At 43.1% G+C, this 26,737-nt stretch overlaps 1 protein-coding gene across 1 annotated transcript in view; it reads left to right on the forward strand.

Moving 5' to 3' along the window:
- The first annotated feature begins 3,168 nt into the window (after positions 1-3,168).
- The window catches only part of LOC142657470 (phosphatidylinositol polyphosphate 5-phosphatase type IV-like), a 117,380-nt gene continuing 93,811 nt past the window's right edge, over positions 3,169-26,737 (forward strand). The window contains exons 1-2 of the mRNA XM_075832504.1: positions 3,169-3,645; positions 4,018-4,109. Coding sequence (XP_075688619.1) covers positions 3,331-3,645; positions 4,018-4,109 — 407 coding nt within the window. The 5' untranslated portion in view covers positions 3,169-3,330. The remainder of the gene's footprint in view (positions 3,646-4,017; positions 4,110-26,737) is intronic.

Below are 26,737 nucleotides of genomic sequence, written 5' to 3' on the forward strand. Positions count from 1 at the left end.
ATATCATCAAATTCATATTCCCAATGGTAAAGCCATACTGATATATGTAAATTATGGGTGTGGTCATAAAAGCAGCTCAAACCGGTTATAGCTATTGTGATGTCACAGAGCTTGGGTATAAACAATGATGTTGGTCACAGAGCTGTCACTATCAGTTGGATGTGACCGGTAAGTAATCTATCAATGCTACATCTGTACTTCTTGCTAATCAATTTGTTTTATTAGGAACATTGAATTATTCCATCTCTAGAAGATATTGTGTGATAGTGGTAGTAATATGGTATTAGTATTAGTGTGCAATTAAATTGCTCAAGTATCTTAGATTTGCAGGGTAAGTGGCCAAAATTTGAGCTCCCTTATTATCATTATGTTTACCACTTGTAAAAGAGAAATTTCAATATGCTCATATTAGAGGACTGTATATTAGGGGACTATAATTCCTTATATTATTTAGGTTCACCAGAAATAATTACAATTTAATAAAATTCAGAATTTTGATCAATTGATATAAAAATTATTAGTGGGGAATTGATACTGGTCTGGGGCTACTTATCATGGTTTGCACCAAAAAGAAGAACCAAGGAGTCTCTAAGTCAAAAATTACATAATCTTTTTATTTGACAATATTACACTGTTTACAAAAAACAAGTTTCTAAAAATGAATCACAAATAAAAGCATGGCCGCCACATGGGTCAGTATACATCAGATATGGTCATATATGTAAAGACACATTACAGTATACCTCAAAGACAACAATATAGGTAGTGTGATGTAAATGGGATGAGGTATACAAGCTACAGGTAATATGTTAAACTGCTTCAGGAAAACAGTAAAAGGGATGAGACTCCCATGTATGGAAATTGCAAAAGAGAACAGGACTAAGAAACAACGTGTTATAATGTCCAAAAGCTCAAATATGTGTAAATGTCGGAGAGTTGTTCATACATATATAAGAGAGCCCAAATACCATGAACCAGCAAACACTGAACCAAGGAGCACTATCAAAGTACTAACCCATGTAGCTAAGACTCCAAGAATGGCGGCCGGCCCCAACGCGTTTCGGCTTCCGCCTTCGACCCCCAGACGAAGGCGGAAGCCGAAACGCGTTGGGGCCGGCCGCCATTCTTGGAGTCTTAGCTACATGGGTTAGTACTTTGATAGTGCTCCTTGGTTCAGTGTTTGCTGGTTCATGGTATTTGGGCTCTCTTATATATGTATGAACAACTCTCCGACATTTACACATATTTGAGCTTTTGGACATTATAACACGTTGTTTCTTAGTCCTGTTCTCTTTTGCAATTTCCATACATGGGAGTCTCATCCCTTTTACTGTTTTCCTGAAGCAGTTTAACATATTACCTGTAGCTTGTATACCTCATCCCATTTACATCACACTACCTATATTGTTGTCTTTGAGGTATACTGTAATGTGTCTTTACATATATGACCATATCTGATGTATACTGACCCATGTGGCGGCCATGCTTTTATTTGTGATTCATTTTTAGAAACTTGTTTTTTGTAAACAGTGTAATATTGTCAAATAAAAAGATTATGTAATTTTTGACTTAGAGACTCCTTGGTTCTTCTTTTTGGTGCAATATATTTTGGGAGTACAGTCGTAAGTTATAAGGGATGATATACATATTTTGTGCCAGATGATGCAGCATGTATGCCCTGTATATAGGATTTATTATCATGGTTTGGGCTAGGCCCTTTATTTCCAGTGAATGGTAATGTAAAGACTACTTAGACCATTGCATGCTTCCGACTTTGTGGGACTAGTTTGGTAAAGACCCCCTTCCCTGTTTCTGTATGACGTTGCCCCTTTGCACAAAGCAAGGTCCATAAAGACATTGAGTGATAAATTTGGTGTGGAGGAACTTGACTCTCTGCACAGAGCCCTGACCCCAAACCTGAACTCACAAATACTCTTTTAATTAAATGGGCAAAAATTCCAACAAACACGCTACAAAATCTTGTGGAAAGCCTTGTAAGAAGAAGTTATAGCCACAAAAGGGGGCCCAACTTCATATTAACATCTATGGCTTTGTAATGGGAAGTACCACAAGCTTATAATGGTGTAAAGGGTCAGCTGTCCACATCTTTTGGCCAAATAGTGTATTTTTGGTTTATGTATTGTGATGTCACTACTATTAAAAATAATGATAAATCCATATTGAAATATGCAAATTATGGGTGAGGTCATAAAAGCAACTCACCCCGGGAATAGCTATTGTGATGTCACAGAGCACCGGTGGGTGTATACTATGGTGCTGGCCTTAGATCTGTCACTCAGTTGGATGTGACCGGTAAGTACTCTATCAGCGCTACGTCTCTAGATGAGTCTCACCTATCAGTTTCTTTATGAATATTTTATTCTTTGGTATAATTCTGCTGTGTCTGCCATTTAAAGTTTAGTTTATATTTGGAATAGTTATACTAATTTACTAAGAAGTTGCTAAATGGCAATATGGCGGCCTGTGACTTCTGCTCCAGAGACAGAATGCAGCTTGCAGACAAAAATTGCCATCTGTATTCTGCTGGTAAATTGATAAAGCAACCTCAAAAAAAAGGGAATGTGAATGTCCTGCAGCCCTGAGAACTTATTATTGGAACCCTTCAGTTTATAACAGGAGTAATTCACATAATAAATATTTACTAGGGAATTACTAATTATGTATTTGAGGTTTTCTATTTGTGTAAAATACACAATTCTTATTATTATTAATAATAATAATTACTAGTATAAAAATGTTAGGGAAGTGATTTCTTAAGAACAGCCCTGACCCCCTGAATCCTGTATCCTCAAAAGCAATTGTCATTTTTCATTAATATATATATATGTAAATATAAAATGTAATAATGTCTATAACAAATTACAGAGGTTCTAAATTATAGTTAGTATCTCATATAAAAATTACATAAACCCCCGAAATGTCATACCGTATGGTCAATTCAACAACCAATGCATTGTTCCAACATCCAAACCCCAAGCAATGTCATTCACAGGGGGTCCAAACCCCAAGACCCCAAGCAATGTGATCTTCAACCACTTCTGATTGTCCAGATCATGTACTTGGAATACCCCTTTTATAACTAATTTCTCCAGCTGGTTTCCTTTAAGTTTTCCCTAACTATTTCTTTTTCTGGTCATTCTAGATCTTGCTGTTGGATTGACACTGTTGGATTACTGTGTTGCTTTTATGGTCAGCGATTTGTCCTATTTTCAGAGAACTAGAGGCGATTAGTTAAATTCAATCTTTACTGTCGCCTGGTTTTCTACCACGGACATTGGTGCAGTTTTGCACCCGGGTTATTAAACAACCATGCCCTTTTGGAAAAAAACAAAAAAATATCATGTCTCTCAGATTCCAGATAAAGGAAATCTGATGAAAGAGATACCAACTATGGAGGAGCCTAACATCTCGCTCCAGAAGTTTTCTATCATCAAAGATATGCCAGCCGAAAAATGCAGCGATCCAAGTCACAGCAAACCTTGTGACATTGGCTCAAAGAACGCCAAGAAGAGCGCAATCAGGAGCTTGGGCAGCAGCGCTGTGATTGGCGCTAAAGAACTGGATCGCTGTTTCCCAAATAGACGGCTGAGATTATATGTTGCCACCTGGAATATGGAGGGAAAGGTGAGAAGTAATGTACAATATCTATTGTGACCCATCAGTGTGTCTGATCTAAAGTTGGATAAATTGGGTCAGTAATCATGTCTCTTTAGTTTGTAGTGGGATATCACATAGACATATTATATACTACCCTAGGCCCAAATTTTCTAAACATTTGGGCCAATCAATCTTGCTGCACACACTGCAAACTGTCAAAATAATAACCTATGTCTTTTGAATGGCAATGCGTCTGATCCTAAGATTGCAGCCCTAGCCATAGTCTATAAAGACTAAAATCCAATTCGATCAGATATAATTTTTTGTAGGTGATATAGAAGATGTCAGTTTGGTTGGTACTCTGTGTATACATTATTAATATCTTCATATTTTGAGCAGGAGTTCCCACAAAATCTAGAGGATCTGCTGTTGCCATCAGATGACACCAAAGATATTTACGTAATTGGCGTTCAAGAAGGATGTCCAAACAGGTAAGTCTTCTCAGGTTGTCTTACAACAGTCTATATCTGCAGATGGACTACAGGTCGACTGATTGAAATTCTCTCTTGACCTACTACTTATTGTAGGATCGCTCCTTAGTTTTCCTATTTAGCCCCAGAGGTTATAATATTGATTGTTTAATAGATGAGTTGAGTATTTTAATCTGGAGTAATTTATTAATATGTAAACTTGAAATTGTGTCTTCTTGTAGACGGGAATGGGAGATAAAATTACAGGAGACGCTTGGTCCACACTACGTGCTATACCATTCATCCGGGCTCGGAGTCCTGTATCTCACCATCTTTATTCGACGGGAACTGATCTGGTTCTGCTCAGGTAAGATTCACTTTCTAACATTTACATAATAAGTTCTAATTGAAGTCATTAGTTGGAACTTCTTATTTAGTCATTAGAACTAGATGTCTGAGATCTTGACTCTCAGATTCTTGACTGTGAAGTACTGGAGATCTTGGAGATCAATCCACAGTTACAAAGTGTGAAATGATGTTGTAGTAATATCTCCAGAGTTTTAGAGGAATCTATCTCTGTTTCATTGTTGCATGTTGTACCATTAACCACTGACCCTTCTTCTTGTGTTTAATTTCATATACAGAGGTAGAGCACACCCATGTAACAACCAGGCTATTCCACCATGTCAAAACTAAAGGAGCCTTGGGTGTTGCCTTCACCGTCTTTGGGACATCTTTCCTTTTTATTAATTCCCATATGAGATGTAAGTATGTCTGTTTTTAATATATGACTATCTACAGTGTTATTGTGTATAAAAATATCTGCTGTTTAATAATAAGCTGGAATATATGAGATGATATGAAAAGATCTGTACTATTAATGTTTTGGTGTAAAATTAAAAGCTCTTACTCATTTGGTCAAACTTCTTCTAATCTATCAAACTTATACTATTTAATGAGAGACAAGTAATGGAAGGATTAACGGCCTAATGTCCTCTACAGACTGGTATAGAAATACATTATCCTCTGTCATGAAAATGATTGTGTCTTAGATTTACAGTAACAGAAATATCAGTGTGTCTGGTGTACAGAGTGCGGACCCAGATCATGGAACTCCACCAGTCACATCTTCTAAAATGTCAATAGAAATCCTATTAAAATAAATACTATTTGTAGAAAATTAATTGTTGAGGGAACATTCAGACTACACACCCCAAGAAGTAGATATGATACCTAGATAATATAAGATAAAGAAACCTATTGTCAAAGAAAACTTAAAGAGGCTCTGTCACCAGATTTTGCAACCCCTATCTGCTATTGCAGCAGATAGGCGCTGCAATGTAGATTACAGTAATGTTTTTATTTTAAAAAAACGAGCATTTTTGGCCAAGTTATGACCATTTTTGTAGTTATGCAAATGAGGCTTGCAAAAGTCCAAGTGGGTGTGTTTAAAAGTAAAAGTCCAAGTGGGCGTGTATTATGTGCGTACATCGGGGCGTTTTTAATACTTTTACTAGCTGGGCGTTCTGATGAGAAGTATCATCCACTTCTCTTCAGAACGCCCAGCTTCTGGCAGATCACGCTGTGACGTCACTCACAGGTCCTGCATCGTGTCAGACGAGCGAGGACACATCGGCACCAGAGGCTACAGTTGATTCTGCAGCAGCCATCAGCGTTTGCAGGTAAGTAGCTACATCGACTTACCTGCTAACGCCGATGCTGCTGCAGAATCAACTGTAGCCTCTGGTGCCGATGTGTCCTCGCTCGTCTGACACGATGCAGGACCTGTGAGTGACGTCACAGATCTGCACTGCCAGAAGCTGGGCGTTCTGAGGAGAAGTGTATGATACTTCTCATCAGAGCGCCCAGCTAGTAAAAGTATTAAAAACGCCCCGATGTACGCACATAATACACGCCCACTTGGACTTTTACTTTTAAACACACCCACTTGGACTTTTGCAAGCCTCATTTGCATAACTACAAAAATGGTCATAACTTGGCCAAAAATGCTCGTTTTTTAAAAATAAAAACGTTACTGTAATCTACATTGCAGCGCCTATCTGCTGCAATAGCAGATAGGGGTTGCAAAATCTGGTGACAGAGCCTCTTTAAATATGGTGGTTGACCTAAATTCCAGCAGGTCACATTTACTGATATGTATATTTTTGTTGGCAGTTGGGGCAGTCTACAAGAGGATCCAGGACTATAAAACTATCACTGAGGGTCTCCGTCTGCCTCAAATTATTCCGGAAAGAATCAACTCCAATGCCTGTGAGCATTACTTATGTGGTTGAACCTATCGATTCCTTTATCTCTCTATTTATCTCCATTGAGTCTAATGCAGTCACGTGGTCTAATTGTGTCCTGTGTTTATCTCATTCTACAGTGGACGTCACCAGCCGCTTTGATCGAGTTTTTTGGTTTGGGGACCTTAATTTTCAACTGAAAGAGGACAGAAAAAACGTGGAATCTCTTCTGAAGAACATTAAAGGAAGAGATATGTCCAGTCTCCTCAAACACGACCATCTGAATGACGCCAAGAACAACGGTACATTTACTAGTAGACAGATCTCTATCACTCCTCAGCCTGTATTATTACCACATACACCTCAATAGATCAATACAAATTACTGTCATGATGGTTGATATGTTCCCCACATTCTTATATAGTCCTACATCTCTTGCGCATGTTTTTAATACTGACATGTTTTTTTTGTCTTTTAACTTAAGGGTCCATATTTGTAGGGTTTAAGGAGCACACCATTGAATTCCTTCCTACATATAAGTTCGACATTGGCACAGACACCTACGATACATCAGAAAAGCAGAGAGTCCCATCATATACGGTAAGATATCTTATTTCCAGGTCTACAGAGCTAAAGAAAGAATACATTTCATGAATAGATTTTCATATAATAAATCCCCTCGCCCAAGGTAATGAATTGTTATTATAGATGGAGGAATAATTCTTACGAACAAAGTGTCCAGGCAATTTAATTGTAGTGAGTTTCTCATCGTCTCCCAGTGTAATATGTCTTTGCCTAGCATGGCTCAAAGATACTTATTTCATTAAATCTGTGTGACCAAGTCAAACCTTAAATGCAACAAAGTCTCAAAATTTATATTACTTAAATAAAATATGTTCAGTCTATGATGCTATGAGTTTTATAAATAAATGATAATATGAATGCACTGATGATATTTGTTATTTTTATGACCTCTACAGGACAGGGTGTTGTTTAAAAGCCAATATGAGGGAGATGTGCGAGTCCTGAAATACGACTCTTGCCCTGTTTTGAAGACCTCAGACCACCGACCCGTTTTTGGCATCTTCGAAGTAAAGCTCAGACCTGGTTCAGATAAGTAAGTCATGATTTCCTCCATGTTGTTGGTATGATCCTTTCAGTAGCCGCCATTACTACATGGGCCTTATAGCCAGAGCTCACACTTTGGGGCAGGTGGCTGTATACCTGGGTGACAGTACTGGAGTAATCTAGGATGTGAAACAAAACAATTATTTTTGTGGTTACCTGCTAACATTATCATATGTCTTACATCAATGTATTTCTCATTCCAGCATCCCATTGGCTGGTGGACGCTTTGACCGCAAGATCTATTTGAAGGGCATTTGGAGGAAAGGACAAAAAAAGTAGCTGCGTCTGTTCATGTCCTTACAGCACATAAGGTGAGAGCATTGTACTTGTCTATTATGTTTGCTGTGAGAATGTTCTTCCATCTCTTAAGTCTTCCTCTGTATCAGTAATTTATTTTATCAACCAACATAAAGAAATTGTAAATAAGTCATTCTATCTTCTAGTTCAATTTTCTTGTATTCAGATATTTATTTAATTTCTAAATGAAGGTTATGGGTTTTAGAAGAAAACTGTAAGCATGTATGTAGTATAATAGATTGGTGGGAATTCATTAAGACTGACGTTTCATACACCGGTCTTAATATAAAAAAACTTGGAGTAAAATGTGCCTAATTTATTAAAAGGCCCACACCTTAATAATTAATAATCCATGTTATTATGATAAATGTGTCGGCCGCTGGTGGCTCTGCTCCTTCAGCTACTCTCTGTCCACTGTTTAGAAAAGTGCCGTAAGCGGCAGAAACTACATGATAGATACAAGGAACATTGTTATTGATGTAAGACATTACTTGGCATCTTGCAGGACTCCTAAGGAACATTTACCATCTCAGGTGCATAAAATAATGATTCTACCTTTGTGAACATCAGGAAGTTCCTGTAACATCCTGAACAGCGCAGCTTTAGATCAAAGCCATTGCTTGGATCAACCATCTTCAAGGTTTGTAGTGTAACCGCCAGGATCAAATAGGAAAATCCGCAATAAAACATCTATATTTTGTGCCTGCTAAGAAACACACATTAGTAGAGCATTAATTGCAAATATTTCTCTTGCAGCATAAACATAAATTCCGCAGTATATCTGGCGAGAACTGCGCTCCCTGTGACCGGAGGAGCCGCCATCATTGCTGATAGAAAGGTAAGTTCCTCTAGATATGTCCCCTCTATATTTGGTAAGCAGCCTGAATAATGAATATCTAATAGGATTGTGTGCTTCTCCCCCCAGAACAAGTCAGCAGATACAAACAGACCATCAACATCAATGCCAATAACAACCGAGGGCAGAACCCGCCATCTTACAAGTATTCCAATGGCGAGACTTAAAATTTTCTACATCTGTCACAGAAGAGATATCAGTGTGGTTACCGGGGCATCAATGTCACCCAGAAGACCAGGCCCAGAACAGCAGAACATGTCATCTCTTCCTGTGTCTCTGGAATACAGATTTCCCACCCCTTACTGATACTACATTATATACTGTGACATCTTCCATTGTTTTTGCAGGATCTTGTTTAACATCATCTTTACCATTATATATTTTGATCCACAAAAACCTTAAATAAATCTTTAATATCAATCCATAAGTGTGACTGGTATTTATTAGTGTGTTCAGTGCTACAACTTACCACAGTGTATACAATTCACTTATCCGACCCTTCAGAGCGCTATTTGTGTGACATCGCGTTTAATCCAGTGGTAGGTGACAGGACATTGTATCATATGTACACAATACAGAGAGTATGGAACGTGCCGCCCTATGTACTGGATTAGATCCTGTGTTGGACAAAAAGTGACAGGAGGGCATTCACTCACTGCAGCCAGCAGAGACACGTGTGAGCGCCCCCTGCGAACGTCGATTTCAGTTATATCTCTTAGCCTTTGACAAAATGAAGGCAAAAAAGAAGAGAAATAATTTAGAGAAAGAAGGAGAGAAGGAGGAGAGAAAAGAAGGAGAACAAAAAGAGAAGAATGGTGGAGATGATGGCCAGAAGAAGCCAAGTAAAGCTAAGAAACCAAGAGTCATCCGGTTGTTAGCTCGCCTACAAAAAACCTGGGCGAGAATTGCTGGACATAAGGGGAGGAGGACTTCCATCCAAAAAAAGACAAGTTCAGAACTCCCAGGACCCAGCGGCATGGTGGACAGCAAAGTCAACTTGTCATCTAAAGAAAAGCAGGATGACATGGAGGAAAATAAAAACATCAAGACTGCTGACAAGGAGACAGAACTGGAGACAGAGAATTTTGGGGGACAGCATATTCTCGAAGAATACCAACAAATTCATGACCTGATCCACAGCTTGGAAGACCTGTATATCCAGTACTATGGTGGGCACGATGACATGGAGGAAAATCAAAGCATCAAGACCGATGACAAGGAGACAGAAACTGGTGACAGACAGTTTTGGAGAACAACATATACTAGAAGAACACCAACAAATTCATGACCTGATCCACAGCTTGGAAGACCTGTACATCCAGTACTATGGTGGACATGATGACATCGAGAAAAATCAAAGCATCAAGACCGATGACAAGGAGACAGAACTGGTGACAAACAGTTTTGGGGAACAGGAAATACTAAAAGGAGGAAAAGGAAAGGCAGGTATAAATAGACAGAGGGCGGGAGCTAGCTGAGTCTGGCCAGGCTGCGATAGGCTCTCCCACTCCTAAGCCTGCCAGCCTGAGTGGTGGAAGCTGGAGTCAGTCTCAGAGAGATAGACTCAGGTGAAGACTGATTACCTAAGGAAGTTAACCCTGAAGCTGTGCCTGGCAGATCCTTTACAGTACCCCTCCTTTTATGAGGGGCCACCGGACCCTTTCTAAGCGGACCTGGTTTACTGGGGAAACAAAGGTGGAACTTCCTGACCAATACCCCAGCGTGAACATCCCGGGCGGGTACCCAAGTCCTCTCCTCAGGCCCGTATCCTCTCCAATGGACCAGGTACTGGAGGGAGCCTTGGACCATCTTGCTGTCCACAATCTTGGCCACCTGAATTCCACCCCCTCAGGGGTGAGAACGGGAACAGGAGGTTTCCTCGAGGGAGCCAAGGACGGGGAGCAGCGTTTAAGGAGGGAGGCATGAAACACGTCATGTATACGAAAAGATGGGGGTAACTCCAGCCGGAAGGAGACAGGATTGAGGACTTCAATGACCTTATACGGCCCAATAAACTGGGGAGCAAACTTCTTGGACGGGACCTTAAGACGCAAGTTCCTAGATGATAATCACACCAGATCCCCGACCATAAACAAGGGGTTAGCAGAACGTTTTCTATCAGCCTGAGTTTTTTGTACGCTCTCGGTTCTTCTGAACCTGGGCCCAGACTGTGCACAGTTCCCGATGAACGACCTCTACCTCGGGATTGTTGGAACTACCAGGTGAAACGGAGGAGAACCGTGGATTAAACCCAAAATTACAGAAAAAGGGGGAGACCCCTGACGAGTTACTGACCCGGTTATTAAGGGAAAATTCAGCGAGGGGAATGAATGAGACCCAATCATATTGACAGTCAGAGATAAAGCACCTTAAATATTGTTCTAGAGATTGATTAGTCCTCTCAGTTTGGCCATTGGTTTCAGGATGGAAAGCAGAGGAGAAGGACAGATCAATCTCCAACTTCTTACAGAAAGCTCTCCAAAACAAAGAAACAAATTGTACCCCTCTGTCCGAAACAATATTGACAGGGACCCCATGGAGATGCAGGATGTGTTTGACAAACAAGGTAGCTAACGTCTTGGCGTTGGGTAGTTTCTTGAGGGGCACAAAGTGGCACATCTTACTGAAGCGGTCTACTACCACCCACACCACCGACTTGACTTGGGATGGAGGCAAATCGGTGATAAAATCCATGGAGATATGTGTCCAAGGTCTCTGGGGAATGGGCAACAAACGTAGTAAGCCCTGCTGGTCGGGACCTGGGAGTCTTGGACCTAGCACAAACCTCACAAGCGGCGACGTAGGCCTTAACGTCTTTAGGCAAGCCAGGCCACCAATAGTTTATGGCAATGAGGTGTTTGGTACCCAGGATGCCTGGATGACCAGATAGTGCGGAGTCATGATTTTCCCTAAGTACCCTTAGCCGGCATTGCAGGGGAACAAACAGCTTGTCCTCAGGAAGGTTCCCGGGGGCTGAACCTTGATCAGCTGCAATTTCAGAGACTAAATCAGAATCAATAGAACAAAATGATTATACCGGGAGGCAAAATACAAGCAGGATCTTCCTCCGAAGGAGGGCTGGCCATGAAGCTACGCGACAGTGCATCAGCCTTAATATTTTTAGACCCAGCCCTATAGGTAACTAAAAAGTTGAATCTGGTAAAAAATAGCGCCCATCGAGCTCGTCTCGGGTTTAGCCTCCGGGCAGATTCTAGGAAAACCAGATTCTTGTGGTCGGTAAGGACCGTTACCTGGTGCCTAGCCCACTCCAGGAAGTGGCGCCACTCTTCAAATGCCCATTTAATGGCTAAGAGTTTGCAGTTGCCAATATCATAGTTACTCTCAGTGGGCGAAAACTTCCTGGAGAAGTAGGCACAGGGGCGGCGATGGGTGAGGGACCTGGTACCCTGGGACAAGACAGCCCCCACTCCCACCTCGGATGCGTCAACTTCCACGATAAATGGCTCCATTTGGTTGGGCTGAACCAGCACTGGGGCCGAGATAAAGCACTTCTTAAGGACCTCAAAAGCCTGGACAGCCTCTGGAGACCAGTGGAGGAGATCAGCACCTTTGCGAGTGAGGTCCGTAAGAGGCTTAGCGATGACCAAGAAGTTAGCAATGAATCTCCTGTAATAATTAGCGAACCCCAAAAAACACTGTAACGCCTTAAGGGAGGCAGGTTGGACCCATTCTGCCACTGCCTGAACCTTGGCGGGGTCCATGCGGAATTCATGAGGAGTGAGGATTTGACCCAAAAATGGTATCTCCTGTACCCCAAACACACATTTTTTGGTTTTTGCAAACAGTTTGTTTTCCCGAAGGACCTGGAGCACCTTCCTGACATGCTCAATGTGGGAGGGCCAGTCCTTGGAAAACACCAGTATGTCATCAAGGTACACTACAAGAAATATCCCCAGGTAATCTCTCAAAATCTCATTTATGAAATTCTGGAAGACCGTCGGCGCATTACACAACCCAAAGGGCATGACGAGGTATTCGAAATGACCTTCGGGCGTGTTAAACGCAGTCTTCCACTCATCCCCCTCTTTGATGCGGATAAGGTTATACGCCCCCCGTAAATCAAACTTAGAGAACCATTGGGCCCCCTGAACCTGATTAAAGAGATCAGGAATCAAAGGAAGGGGATACTGGTTCCTTACAGTGACCTTATTCAGGTTACGGTAGTCAATGCATGGCCTAAGACCACCATACTTCTTCCCTACGAAGAAGAAGCCAGCACCTACCGGAGAAGTAGAGGGGCGAATGTAACCCTTGGCCAGGCATTCCTGGATATACTCTCTCATGGCTTCACGTTCGGGACAAGAAAGATTAAATATCCTACCCTTAGGAAGCTTAGCTCCTGGTACCAATTCGATAGCGCAATCGTATTCTCTATGAGGAGGTAACACTTCGGAGGCCTCCTTAGAGAAAACATCAGCGAAGTCCCGAACAAACTCAGGTAGCGTGTTCACCTCCTCAGGGGGAGAAATAGAATTAACAGAAAAACATGACGTCAAACATTCATTACCCCATTTGGTAAGCTCCCCAGTATTCCAGTCAAACGTGGGATTATGCAACTGCAACCAGGGAAGGCCTAAAACCAAATCGGACGATAATCCCTGCATCAACAGTACAGAGCACTGCTCCAAATGCATGGAGCCAACAAGGAGTTCAAAAGCAGGGGTATGCTGTGTAAAATAACCATTAGCAAGAGGAGTGGAGTCGATACCCACTACCGGGACAGGTTTAGGCAAATCAATCAAAGGCATAGCAAGAGACATAGCAAATTCCACAGACATGATATTAGCAGAGGACCCTGAATCCACGAAGGCGCTGCCGGTAGCAGACCTACCACCAAAAGAGACCTGAAAGGGAAGCAAGATCTTATTACGTTTCATATTTACGGGAAATACCTGTGCGCCCAAGTGACCTCCCCGATGATCACTTAGGCGCGGAAGTTCTCCGGCTGCATTCTTACGCTTAGGACAGTTGTTCACTTGATGCTTGTCATCCCCACAGTAGAAGCAGAGACCATTCTTCCTGCGGAAATCTCTACGTTGTTGGGGGGACACGAAGGCCCCGACTTGCATAGGTACCTCTGAGTCTTCCGGGGAAGAACGAAGCAACGGAACCTCGGGAGGCATCATGGGGGAGTCGGAGGAGAAAACACATAAACGTTCGCGTTGTCGTTCCCTGAGACGTCGGTCAAGTCGTACCGCTAAAGCCATAACCTGGTCTAGGGAGTCAGAAGAGGGATAGCTAACTAGCATGTCTTTCAGGGCATTCGACAGACCCAACCTAAACTTGCACCTTAAGGCAGGGTCATTCCACCGAGAAGCTACGCACCACTTCCTAAAGTCAGAACAATACTCCTCAACAGGTCTCTTACCCTGACGTAAGGTCACCAGCTGACTCTCGGCAAAGGCAGTCTTGTCAGTCTCGTCATAAATGAGTCCGAGAGCAGAAAAGAAAAGATCAACGGAGGAAAGTTCAGGGGCGTCAGGAGCCAAGGAGAAGGCCCATTCTTGGGGCCCGTCCTGGAGCCGGGACATAATTATACCCACTCGCTGGCTCTCAGAACCTGAGGAGTGGGGCTTTAAGCGAAAGTAAAGCCTGCAACTCTCCCGAAAGGAGAGAAAAGCCCTCCGGTCCCCTGAGAACCGGTCGGGCAACTTGAGGTGAGGTTCAGGAGTTGAGGTGAGGGGAACCACCAAGGTAGCCTCAGGCTGGTTGACCTTCTGAGCCAGGGCCTGGACCTGTAGGGAGAGACCCTGCATTTGCTGAGCCAGGGTCTCAAGGGGGTCCATAGTAGTGTCAGGGACCAGGGTAGACTAGGTATATGGGCTTGTGATTATGTAATGATAGGGGTAGGGAAACGGACAAGTGAGCCCTAATCTACCCGCCACTCTGTCCCTGCCTACTTGCAACGACCCGCCCTAGGCGACGGGGTACAACTGGGTGGCGGTCCCTACGCTCAGTAAGTGCACGAGACAAAACATACAAGGGAATATAAAGCAAAGGGAAAGGGGCAGTTGCCCACGGCAACACCGTGAGCAACAGAGTGGTGAACGAGCCAAGTCAAACCAGGAGAGCACGAGGTACCAAACGCAGAGCAGAAGAATAGTCAGAAAGCCAGGGTCAGAATGGAGCAGGATCAAATTGTTAGGAGCTGTAGCTGGGCCAGGAAACCACACGGAAAGAATCACAAGCAAGGAGGAAAAGGAAAGGCAGGTATAAATAGACAGAGGGCGGGAGCTAGCTGAGTCTGGCCAGGCTGCGATAGGCTCTCCCACTCCTAAGCCTGCCAGCCTGAGTGGTGGAAGCTGGAGTCAGTCTCAGAGAGATAGACTCAGGTGAAGACTGATTACCTAAGGAAGTTAACCCTGAAGCTGTGCCTGGCAGATCCTTTACAAAAAAACTTTCCTCTTGATTAGAGATGAGCGAACCGGGACAACCGAACCCGGTTTCGGTCCGAACTTCCGGAAAAGTTCGGTTCGCAGCGAATCCGAACTTCACCGGGTTCGGCCGAACCCGTTTTGACCGAACCCGGTCAAAAATATTATACAAATCGGCAGCCACTTGTCTCTATCAATCACTGATAGAGAAAAGAGGCTGCTGAGTAAAAATAAAATAAAAAGCATTTCATACGTACCTGGTCGTTGTCTTGCGGACGAGTCCCTCTTCTTCCTCCAGTCCGACCTTCTTTTCTGACGCGGCAGCCTGTGATTGGCTGCAGAGGCCTCTGCAGCCCGTGATTGGCTGCAGAGGCCTCTGCAGCCCGTGATTGGCTGCAGAGGCCTCTGCAGCCCGTGATTGGCTGCAGCGCTCACATGGGCTGCATCGTCATCAAGGAATGTCGGGCCGGATGTCGCGAGGGACGCGTCACCAAGGCAACGGCCAGGAGACCGGACTGGAGGAAGCAGGGAGTTCCCGGTAAGTATGAACGTCTTTTTTTTTTACAGGTACTCTATATTGTGATCGGTAGTCACTGTCCAGGGTGCTGACACAGTTACTGCCGATCAGTTAACTCTTTTAGCACCCTGAAGAGTGACTATTTACTGACGTCGCCTAGCAACGCATTGGTAATGACGGGTGCACACATGTAGCCACCCGTCATTACGGGGCCTCATGCACACGACCGTAAAAACACCCGTTATTAAGGGTCGTAATTACGACCCGAAATAGCGGGCCCATAGACTTCTGTTAGCCACGGGTACCTTCCCGTTTTCTCACGGGAAGGTGCCCGTGCCGTTAAAAAGATAGAACATGTTCTATTTTTTTATTTTACGGGTCGTGCTCGTAATTACGACTCGTAATTACGAGCACGGCCAGCCACGGGCAGCCGGACGCTTTTACGAGCCGTGCTGTCATTATAAGGGTATGTTCACACGACAGCGTCCGTTACGGCTGAAATTACGGGGATGTTTCCGCCTGAAAACATCCCCGTAATTTCAGCCGTTACGGCATATGCAGGCGCTTGAACGCCGCGTCCATTACGGACGTAATTGGCGCTGCTATTAATTGGAGTCAATGAATAACGGCTCCAATTACGGCCAAAGAAGTGACAGTTCACTTCTTTGACGCAAGCGTCTATTTACGCGCCGTCATTTGACAGCGGTGCGTAAATTACGCCTCGTGTGAACAGACAAACGTCTGCCCATTGCTTTCAATGGGCAGATGTTTTTTGTCAGCGCTATCGAGGCGCTATTTTTGGACGTAATTCGGGGCAAAAACGCCCGAATTACGTTCGTAATTAGTGCGTGTGAACATACCCTGTGTTCACACGCACTAATTACGGATGTAATTCGGGATTTTTTGCCCCGAATTACGCCCGAAAATAGCGCCTCGATAGCGCTGACAAACATCTGCCCATTGAAAGCAATGGGCAGACGTTTGTCTGTTCACACGAGGCGTAATTTACGCGCCACTGTCAAATGACGGCGCGTAAATAGACGCCCGCGTCAAAGAAGTGAACTGTCACTTCTTTGGCCGTAATTGGAGCCGTTATTCATTGACTCCAATGAATAGCAGCGCCAATTACGTCCGTAATGGACGCGGCGTTCAAGCGCCTGCACATGCCGTTACGGCTGAAATTACGGGGATGTTTTCAGGCGGAAACATCCCCGTAATTTCAGCCGTTACGGACGCTGTCGTGTGAACATACCCTAAATTTTATAGCAGCATGGCCCGTAAAATAGAAAAATAGAACATGTTCTATTTTTTTAACGGCACGGGCACCTTCCCGTGAGAAAACGGGAAGGTACCCGTGGGTAACAGAAGTCTATGAGCCCGTTATTGCGGGTCGTAATTACGACCCGCAATAACGGGTGTTTTTACGGTCGTGTGCATAATGGGAGCACGGCTTGGAAAAACGACCGGCTGCCTGTGGCCGGCCGTGCTCCTCTCCTGAAATACTCTGTGCTGCCTTAAACTCTGAGGACAGGTCAGGATCCTGTTTCTTTTAAATGCTGCTAGGGAACCCGCTCGATCCACTATATAAGGCTGCGCTACAGTGCAGCATTTAAAAGAAACAGGATCCTGACCTGTCCACAGAGTTTAAGGCAGCACAGAGTATTTCAGGAGATGAGCGTGCAGATTCAGTGCTGCTGTGAACTCTGCTCTTACCATTACGTAGCTCTCAGTCTGTTACCTCTCCTCCACTCCTGTCCTCAAGAACACCTTCACATGATTGGCAAGTCACCACGTAATGGTAAGAGCAGAGTTCACAGCAGCACAGAGTATTTCAGGAGATGAGCGTGCGGATCTTGTGCGGGGTGGTGACTTGCCAATCATGTGAAGGTGTTATTGAGGACAGGAGTGGAGGAGAAGTAACAGACTGAGCTACGTAATGGTAAGAGCAAAGTCCACAACAGCACAGAATCTGCACGCTCCTCTCCTGAAATATTCTGTGCTGCTGTGAACTCTGCTCTTACCATTACGTAGCTCTCAGTCTGTTACCTCTCCTCCACTCCTGTCCTCAAGAACACCTTCACATGATTGGCAAGTCACCACTGCGCACAAGATCTGCACGCTCATCTCCTGAAATACTCTGTGCTGCTGTGAACTCTGCCCTTACCGTTACGTGGTGACTTGCCAATCATGAAGGTGTTATTGAGGACAGTAGTGGAGGAGAGGTAACAGACTGAGAGCTACGTAATGGTAAGAGCAGAGTTCACAGCAGCACTGAATCTGCACGCTCATCTCCTGAAATACTCTGTGCTGCCTTAAACTCTATGGACAGGTCAGGATCCTGTTTCTTTTAAATGCTGCACTATAGCGCAGCCTTATATAGTGGATCGAGCGGGTTCCCCAGCAGCATTTAAAAGAAACAGTGTGTGTGTTTGGGTATGTGTCTTTGTCTGTTTTTGTTTTTATATGTGTGTTTGTGTATATATGGGTGTGTTTGTGTATATGTGTTTGTGTATATATGTGTGTGTATATATGGGTGTATGTGTATATGTTTGTGTGTAGATGTTTGTGTGTGTGTGTTTTTGTATATGTGTGTGTTTGTGTATATGTGTGTATATGGGTGTGTGTTTATGTGTGTGTTTGTGTATATATGGGTGTGTTTGTGTATATATATGGGTGTATTTGTATATATGTTTGTGTGTAGATGTTTGTGTGTGTGTGTGTGTGTGTGTGTGTGTGTGTTTTTGTATATGTGTGTGTTTGTGTATATATGGGTGTGTTTGTTTATATGTGTGTATATGTGTTTGTGTATATGTGTGTGTTTGTGTATGGTTGTTTGTGTGTGTGTGCGTGTATATATGTGTGTAGGTGAGTAGAAGTATTGTTATTGTTCACATTGATAACTGTTTTTTTATGTTGTTGCAGATTTTGATGTACCGATTGGACTACATCTTCAATTCGTTTGACTACTGCGTAGATCTACGTTTTTTCAAATTTTAATAAAATGGTTAACGAGGGTTTTGTTGGGGATTTCTTATTTCAATAAAAAAGAATTGTCTTTGTGTTTTTTTTTAAACTTTATTAGTGCCTAGATAATGGCAGTTGGCTGATTGACAGCGTCCATTATTAAGGCGGTACTTAGTGTTAGCCGGTGCAGAGGCTAGCACTAACCACCCATTATTACCCCGGTACCCACCACCACCAGGGGTGCCGGGAAGAGCTTGGTACGATCCAGTACCCGACCATCTGTTGTGATGGTCGGGTACTGGGGCGGCCGTAGGCTGGTATTATGAGGCTGGGAAGGGCCAAAAACAGTGGACCTTCCCACCCTTGTAATGCTAGGCTGCTGCTGCTGTGTTGTATCGGGCTGGTTATAAAAATGGGGGGGACCCCACGTCGTTTTTTTTTTTTATTTAACAATAGACGTTGGGTCCCCCACATTTTTAATAACCAGCCATATACAAGGCCGCAGCAGTCCGGCATTACATGGGTGGGAAGGGCCACTGGTTTTGTCCATTCCCAGGCTAATAACACTGTGTTGTATGTGGCTGGTTATGATAAATTGGGTGGAACCCCATGTCTTTTTTAAAAATAAAAAAATAAAAATAATTAAAAAAAAATGACGTGGGGGTACCCCCCACTTTTATAACCAGCCAGATACAACACAGCAGCAGCAGCCTAGCATTACAAGGGTGGGAAGGTCCACTGTTTTTGGCCCTTCCCAGCCTCATAATACCAGCCTGCGGCCGCCCCAGAGCCCGACCATCACAACAGATGGTCGGGTACTGGATCGTACCTGGCTCTTCCCGGCACCCCTGGTGGTGGTGGGTACCGGGGTAATAATGGTGGTTAGTGTTATACTCTGCACCGGCTAACACTAAGCCTTGCCTTAGTAATGGATGTTGTCACTCAGACAGAGGCCATTACTAAAGTGGTAGTAATAAAATTTGAAAAGACAAAGATATAGATAAAATATTTTATTGAAATAAATCACCCCCAACACAACCCTCATTAACCATTTTATTGTAGAAAAAAAAACCGTCATCGAAGTAGTCCTCGAAACCGACGTAGTCCAAACACCAAACCTGTAAAAAAAATAAAAAATGAAATAAAACATGTCGTAGGCTTAGATTCAGTTTAATGTGTGATACTGACTGTTATACCATGTATAGAAGCCTGCCACGAAGTTGACTTAGATACAGGGCGCCAGCAGACAGTATCATACATGGCCATACAGACATATATACAAACAAACATACATGCAAACATACATACATACATGCATACACACACACATGAAACCATACATACAAACATGCAAAGATACATACATACATATATACAAGCATGCACAAATATACATGCAAACATAAATACATGCAAACATAATTACATACATGCACATATATATAAACATACATGCAAAAATAAAAACATGCAAACATACATGACAACATACATACATACATACAAACATGTATACATACATGCCAACATACATGACAACATACATACATGACAACATACATACATACATACATACATACATGCAAATATACATTCATGCAAACATACATAAATGCAAACATACATACATACATACATGCAAATATATACATGCAAATATACATACAAACATGCACATATATACATACATGACAACATACATACATGACGACATACATACATTAATGCAAACATACATACATACATACATACATACATGCAAACATACATAAAATGCAAACATACATACATTCATGCAAACATACATACATACATGCAAATATATACATGCAAATATACATGCACATATATACATACATGTCAACATACATACATACATGCAAACATACACACATGCAAACATACATACATGCAAATATATACATGCAAATATACATACAAACATACATGCACATATATACATACATACATGACAACATACATACATACATACATACATTCATGCAAACATACATACATGCAAACATACATACATACATGCAAATATATACATGCAAATATACATACAAACATGCACATATATACATACATGACACCATACATACATGACAACATACATACATGCAAACATACATTCATGCAAACATACATACATGCAAACATACATACATACATGCAAATATATACATGCAAATATACATACACACATGCACATATATACATACATGCCAACATACATGCACATATATACATACATACATGACAACATACAACATACATGCCAAAAAAATAAATAATACGTTCATACTTACTTTCCTCCTGTCCGGCCTCCAGCGATGACGTTTCATCCATGTCGCCGCTGCAGCCTGTGATTGGCTGCAGAGGCGGTCACGTGGGATGAAGCGTCATCCTGACGTGCGTGACCGCCACTACAGCCTGTGATTGGCTGCAGCGGCGAAAGGGATGAAACGTCATCGCTGGAGGCCGGACTGGAGGAAAGTAAGTACGAACGTATAATTTTTATTTTTTTATTGCATTAAATTGTATTTTCCGCGCGCCGAGCTTGTACTGTCAAGGTTGCTGAAAGAGTTAGTGCAGCCCATTAACTCTATCAGCACCCGAGACAGTAGCATGCTCGGTGCACGTAAGTGACAGGTTCGGTCCGAACTAGTTCGGTCCGAATCAAACTTTTTTGTGAAATTCGGCGAACTAGCCGAACCGAACTTTTGAAAAGTTCGCTCATCTCTACTCTTGATACTCCCATAATACAATTCATCTCAGCAGAAGTGGTCTGTGGCACAGAGTTCCTGCATAACAAAGGCATTCTACACCGGGACCTGAAGATGGAAAACATCCTTCTGACCACAGACAGCCATGTCAAAATAACTGAAGCAAGGAAGAAGAAGAGGAGTATTGGGTCCAGCGCTGCGTGTAGTTAAAAGCGGAAGCAAATTCCAAGTTTAATGGTTCTTGATTTAAAAGATAGTCCAGAAGTATAAAGTCCAGGTGTGAAGGTAAGCGGGCGGTGATGTCCTCAGAGCCTACGCGTTTCGGACGCTTCTGCGTCCTTAGTCTTGGCTGTAAAGACATTACAGCCAAGACTAAGGACGCAGAAGCGTCCGAAACGCGTAGGCTCTGAGGACATCACCGCCCGCTTACCTTCACACCTGGACTTTATACTTCTGGACTATCTTTTAAATCAAGAACCATTAAACTTGGAATTTGCTTCCGCTTTTAACTACACGCAGCGCTGGACCCAATACTCCTCTTCTTCTTCCTTGCTTCAGACCGTGTGCCGACACGAGGATCCGGGCGCTATTGTGACACAACCCACAGTGTCAGGTGAGCTGGAGGATTCCTCCCCCCTCTTCTCAAAATAACTGACTTTGGCCTTGCTGTAACAGGCGTGTATAAGAAGACCACAGAAACATGTAAAGGTACACCTGGATACGCAGCCCCAGAAATGGTGAAAGACAAGGCACATGGACGAGGGGTAGATTATTTTGCAATTGGTTTTATTCTTTATCAATTGTTTACAGGAGAGACAGCTTTTCGTGGAAAACATCCCAGAGAAATTGAGTGCTCTGTCCTCTACCATGCTCCACCCTACCCAAAGTATCTAACACCTGACCAAGTAAACATCTTAGAAGGGCTGCTGTGTAAAGATCAGTTTCAGCGGCTGGGAGTAAAAGGAGACATCAAGAAACATCGATTTTTCTCAAGTATCAATTGGGAAAATGTGGATGCCAGGAAAATGGCACCACCAGCGAGCCTGATGGCAGTTTCTGTTGACCTGAATGTTAACCAAACTCTGGAATATACTGAAATGCCAAATAGAATAAGAACCAAAGACCAGAAGATCTTCAATAAATTCAGCTTTGTGTGCCCAGAGTGGTCAAAGCACTATCATCCTGTCATCACTCAGACCAGAACTTGGATGGCCAAACCGTTTACCAAGCGGTCATTCAGGAAGAACAAAAAGTAACTGGTCAATGGAAAAAGCTAGTGGATGGCCAGATCAAACCAGCAGAACTAAATCTCCATCTACAAATTCCTACTACATTCCATAACCTACCTGATACCATGAAATAGCTCCTGTAATAGACAGCACTGCCACCACTAACACCAGTGGATTAGGCAATGCCTACAAAACTCCATGAAGCCATCTGTCAATATCCTCGTCCTATAGATCCAACCTGTGCATCCACTCAGTAGACTCGGCGAGCTTGCATCTTGCAGAACCCACCCACGATTCTATTTAGACACTCAACCACCGGATGAGACAACTCTTTGAAGAGGAATTTCATCTTTACCGGACTGTGACAAACTTACCAAGCTTCCACCACTGAACATCCAAGTAGATTTGAGCACCAACGATCCAGGGATATATTCCGATCGCCATATTTGGGATCAGGAAGGAATTTTTTCCCCTTATACAAGGACAAGCCAACAAGTAGTCCTCAGGGGTTATTTTTCGCCTTCCTCTGGATCACCATAGCAAGTAATTAAGAGGTTGAAATTGAAGGACTTCTTTCAACCATACTTGCTATGTAACCAACTGGACAACTCATCTACCAATGTGGTGGCAAAGACAAACAGAAGGAAGCTGCTAAGATAGAAAGCAGCTCCTTCTCCTACCGATAATGGTCAGACAGTAGGATGCTGAAGAAACAGAAAACAAAACACCTCCTACTGACCATAGACACATAGAAGGACGCTGCTGAGACAGAAAGCAGCTCCTTCTCCTACCGACAATGGTCACCACGGAAGAAAGCTGTGTTGACAAAAAACAGCTCCTTTTCCAATCGACCATAGACACACAGAAGGAAGCTGCTCAAATAGAAAGCAGCTCCTTCACTTACCGACCATAAGCAGATAGAAGGAAACTGCTAAAAAAGAAGACAGCTCCTTCACCTACTGCCCATAGACAAAACTTCATCTTCAGTCTTTATTTTTCTTGATTGTGTGATGGTAAGATCTATAATGCATAATTAAATAAAAATGAAAAAAAAATAAAAAAAGTGCCAGGAGATGTAAAATATTGATATATTTGATAGTTGTTTCAATTTCAGCTCCATAAAATGTAATGTTGGGCGGAGACAATCACATTAAGCAGGGAAGCCGCTAGGGTGACACAATCCCCACAGATCTCAGATTGGACAAACGGGCAGGATGAGAGCTGCCAGTTGAGATTGCCAGTTAGGGCAGAAGTTACAAAGTGACTGATCAACCAAAAATACTTTGTATTGCTAGCCTGAATGGCGTATCGCTAGCTCAGCATTTCATATGAGAACAAAGACCCTCTGCAGCACAAGTTTAAGTTGAGACTGAACCATAGCAAACACATTGTCCCATTCTCACAAGTTAAATCAGAAACCGCCTAGTATAAAGCCTATTTATTAGTGAAACCGTCAAGCTTATGTACTAAATATTATAACCGAGAAGACTGTGCCTCTGTTGGAGTAAAGTTCTGTTCAGCATCTTATACCTGTGTCGTCTGAAGTTCTTGCTGTGCAATTTCCTCTGCGGGGCAGTAACCATCCTAAACCCCCTCCCACCTGTTACATTTGTCCATACTAAAGTCCATTACTCCATTGAAGTCGCCAATTAGTAGCAGTGGATAATCTGCAAGGGCTTTTTATCAATAAACTCCTGTACCACACCCAAGACATAAGAATTAAAGGGTGGCGGTAAATAAATTGAGACAATGATACATTGAAGATTTTGTATTGTACAGTCCAGGAGCACAAACTTTCCTTCTTTTTCTTCCCAATATGTATGGCAGGCTAATTTGCAGTTAGGGTATGTTCACACGCAAACTCAAAAACGTCTGAAAATACAGAGCTGTTTTCAAGGGAAAACAGCTCCTGATTTTCAAACGTTTTTTAAGCCACTTGCGATTTTCGCTGCGTTTTTCGCTGCGTTTTTTATGGCCGTATTTGGAGCTGTTTTCAATGGAGTCTATGTAAATGGCTCCAAAAACGTCCCAAGAAGTGACCTGCACTTCTTCTTCGCTGCCGTTTTTTTACGCGGCCATTTTTCAAAAAGGCTGCGTTAAAAAAAACGGCCCGTCGGAACAGAACGCCGTTTTCCCTATTGAAATAAATGGGCAGATGTTTGAAGAAGAGGACTTACTCCTAAAGCAAAGCAGGGATGAGTTAATGCTCCGTCCAACAAACAAAAGAAGCTGGTGTGCCACCCATGCCGCATTGCGCCATTATTTGTGTAATGTTTGAAAGAGATTGTGCCTCTTTTTTGTAGAGTAGTGTTTACATCCCCTTGTGTATGTTTATACACCACTGGTCAGTAAAGAATTTGTTGTTTGCATTACTTGGGTCTACTGTATTTTATTGCTTGCGACTAACCCTGCGGTCCTTGCCGGTACTTGGCCTTACATAGGGATACATTCTATCAGGGGCGTAGCTAGAGGCTCATGGGCCCCGATGCAAAAATTATTACTGGGCCCCCCCCCCCGCAAACTTCTCATGGCCGACGGTCCGCTTTCAGCTGCATCGCTGGGTCTCCTAAGTGACCCAACAATGCAGCACTAGCAGCCGGGGCGTCACTAAGGCTGGGTTCACACACCCTATTTACGGACGTAATTCGGGCGTTTTAGCATTGAATTACGTCCGAAAATGCGGCTCAAAAGCGTCGGCAAACATCTGCCCATTCATTTGAATGGGTCTTACGATGTTCTGTGCCGACGGTCATTTTTTTTTACGCGCCGCTGTCAAAAGGCGGCGCGTAAAAAAGTGCCTGTCACTTCTTCAGACGTAAATGGAGCCGTTTTCCATGGACTCCATGGAAAACCAGCTTCAATTACTTCCGTAATGGACGCAGCAAAAGACGCCTGCACATGCCATTACGGCTGAAATTACGGTGCTGTTTTCTCCTGAAAACAGCACAGTAATTTCAGCCGTAACGGACGCTGCCGTGTGAACATACCCTCAGGGCTTAAAATGTCCGGGAAATAGCCCCAATACATATGTGTCCGCCCAAAAAAAAGTGTGTATATGAGATAGCATAGCATATCTATAGCACTACGACCCTATAAACTATGGATAGGATTAGATACAGTGGCTGAGCAGACAGTATCACACATGATAGGATTAGATACAGTGGCTCAGAAGGCAGTATCACACATGATAGGATTAGATACACAGCTCAGCAGACAGTATCACACATGATAGGATTAGATACAGTGGCCCAGCAGACAGTATCACACATGATAGGATTAGATACAGTGGCTCAGCAGACAGTACCACACATGATAGGATTAGACACAGTGGCTCAGCAGACAGTATCACACATGATAGGATTAGATACAGTGGCTCAGCAGACAGTACCACACATGATAGGATTAGATACAGTGGCTCAGCAGACAGTATCACACATGATAGGATTAGATACAGTGGCTCAGCAGACAGTATCACACATGATTGGATTAGATATAGGGCCCAGCAGACAGTATAATACATGATTGGATTAGATACACAGCTCAGCAGACTGTATCACACATGATAGGATTAGATACAGGGCTCAGCTCGCTGACATTGCGGCTCCAGCGCTGGACCCAGGATAGGTAAGAATAATAATTTTGCTTCTTTATGTGTTACTGATTATTTTTGTGTGTTTGTGTTTTTTTTACAGGTTCGGTTGTTGGACTTCGGATACGAGGACTTCAATGACAGCGTTTTTTTTATTCTCAATAAAATGGTTAATGAGGGTTGTGTTTTTTTATTTCAATAAAATATTTTTTCTATGTGCTTGTATCTTTTTAAACTTTATTATCACCGCCTTAGTAATGGCCGCTGGCTGATTGACAACCTCCATTACTAAGGCGAGACTTAATGTTAGCCGGTGCAGAGGCTACACTAACCCCCATTATTACCCCGGTACACACCGCCACCAGGGGTACTGGGAAGAGCCGGGTACAAACCAGTACCCGACCATCTGTAGTGACGGGCAGGCACCGGGGTGGCCGCAGGCTGGTAGTATTAGGCTGGGGAAGGCCAAAAACAGTGACCCTTCCCACCCTTGTAATGCTGCCTGCTGCTGCTGTGTTGTATCTGGCTGGTTATGAAAATTGGGGGGGGGACCCGACATCGTTCTTTCCAATTATTTTTTTTTTTTTTTTTTTTTTAAATGACGTGGGGTCCCCCCCATTTTCATAACCAGCCAGATACAATAAAGCAGCAGCAGCAGGCCGCATTACCAGGATGGGAAGGGCCACTGTTTTTGGCCTT

Source organism: Rhinoderma darwinii, chromosome 7, assembly GCF_050947455.1.
Source record: "Rhinoderma darwinii isolate aRhiDar2 chromosome 7, aRhiDar2.hap1, whole genome shotgun sequence".
In the NCBI taxonomy this organism is placed as follows: Eukaryota; Metazoa; Chordata; class Amphibia; order Anura; family Rhinodermatidae; genus Rhinoderma; species Rhinoderma darwinii.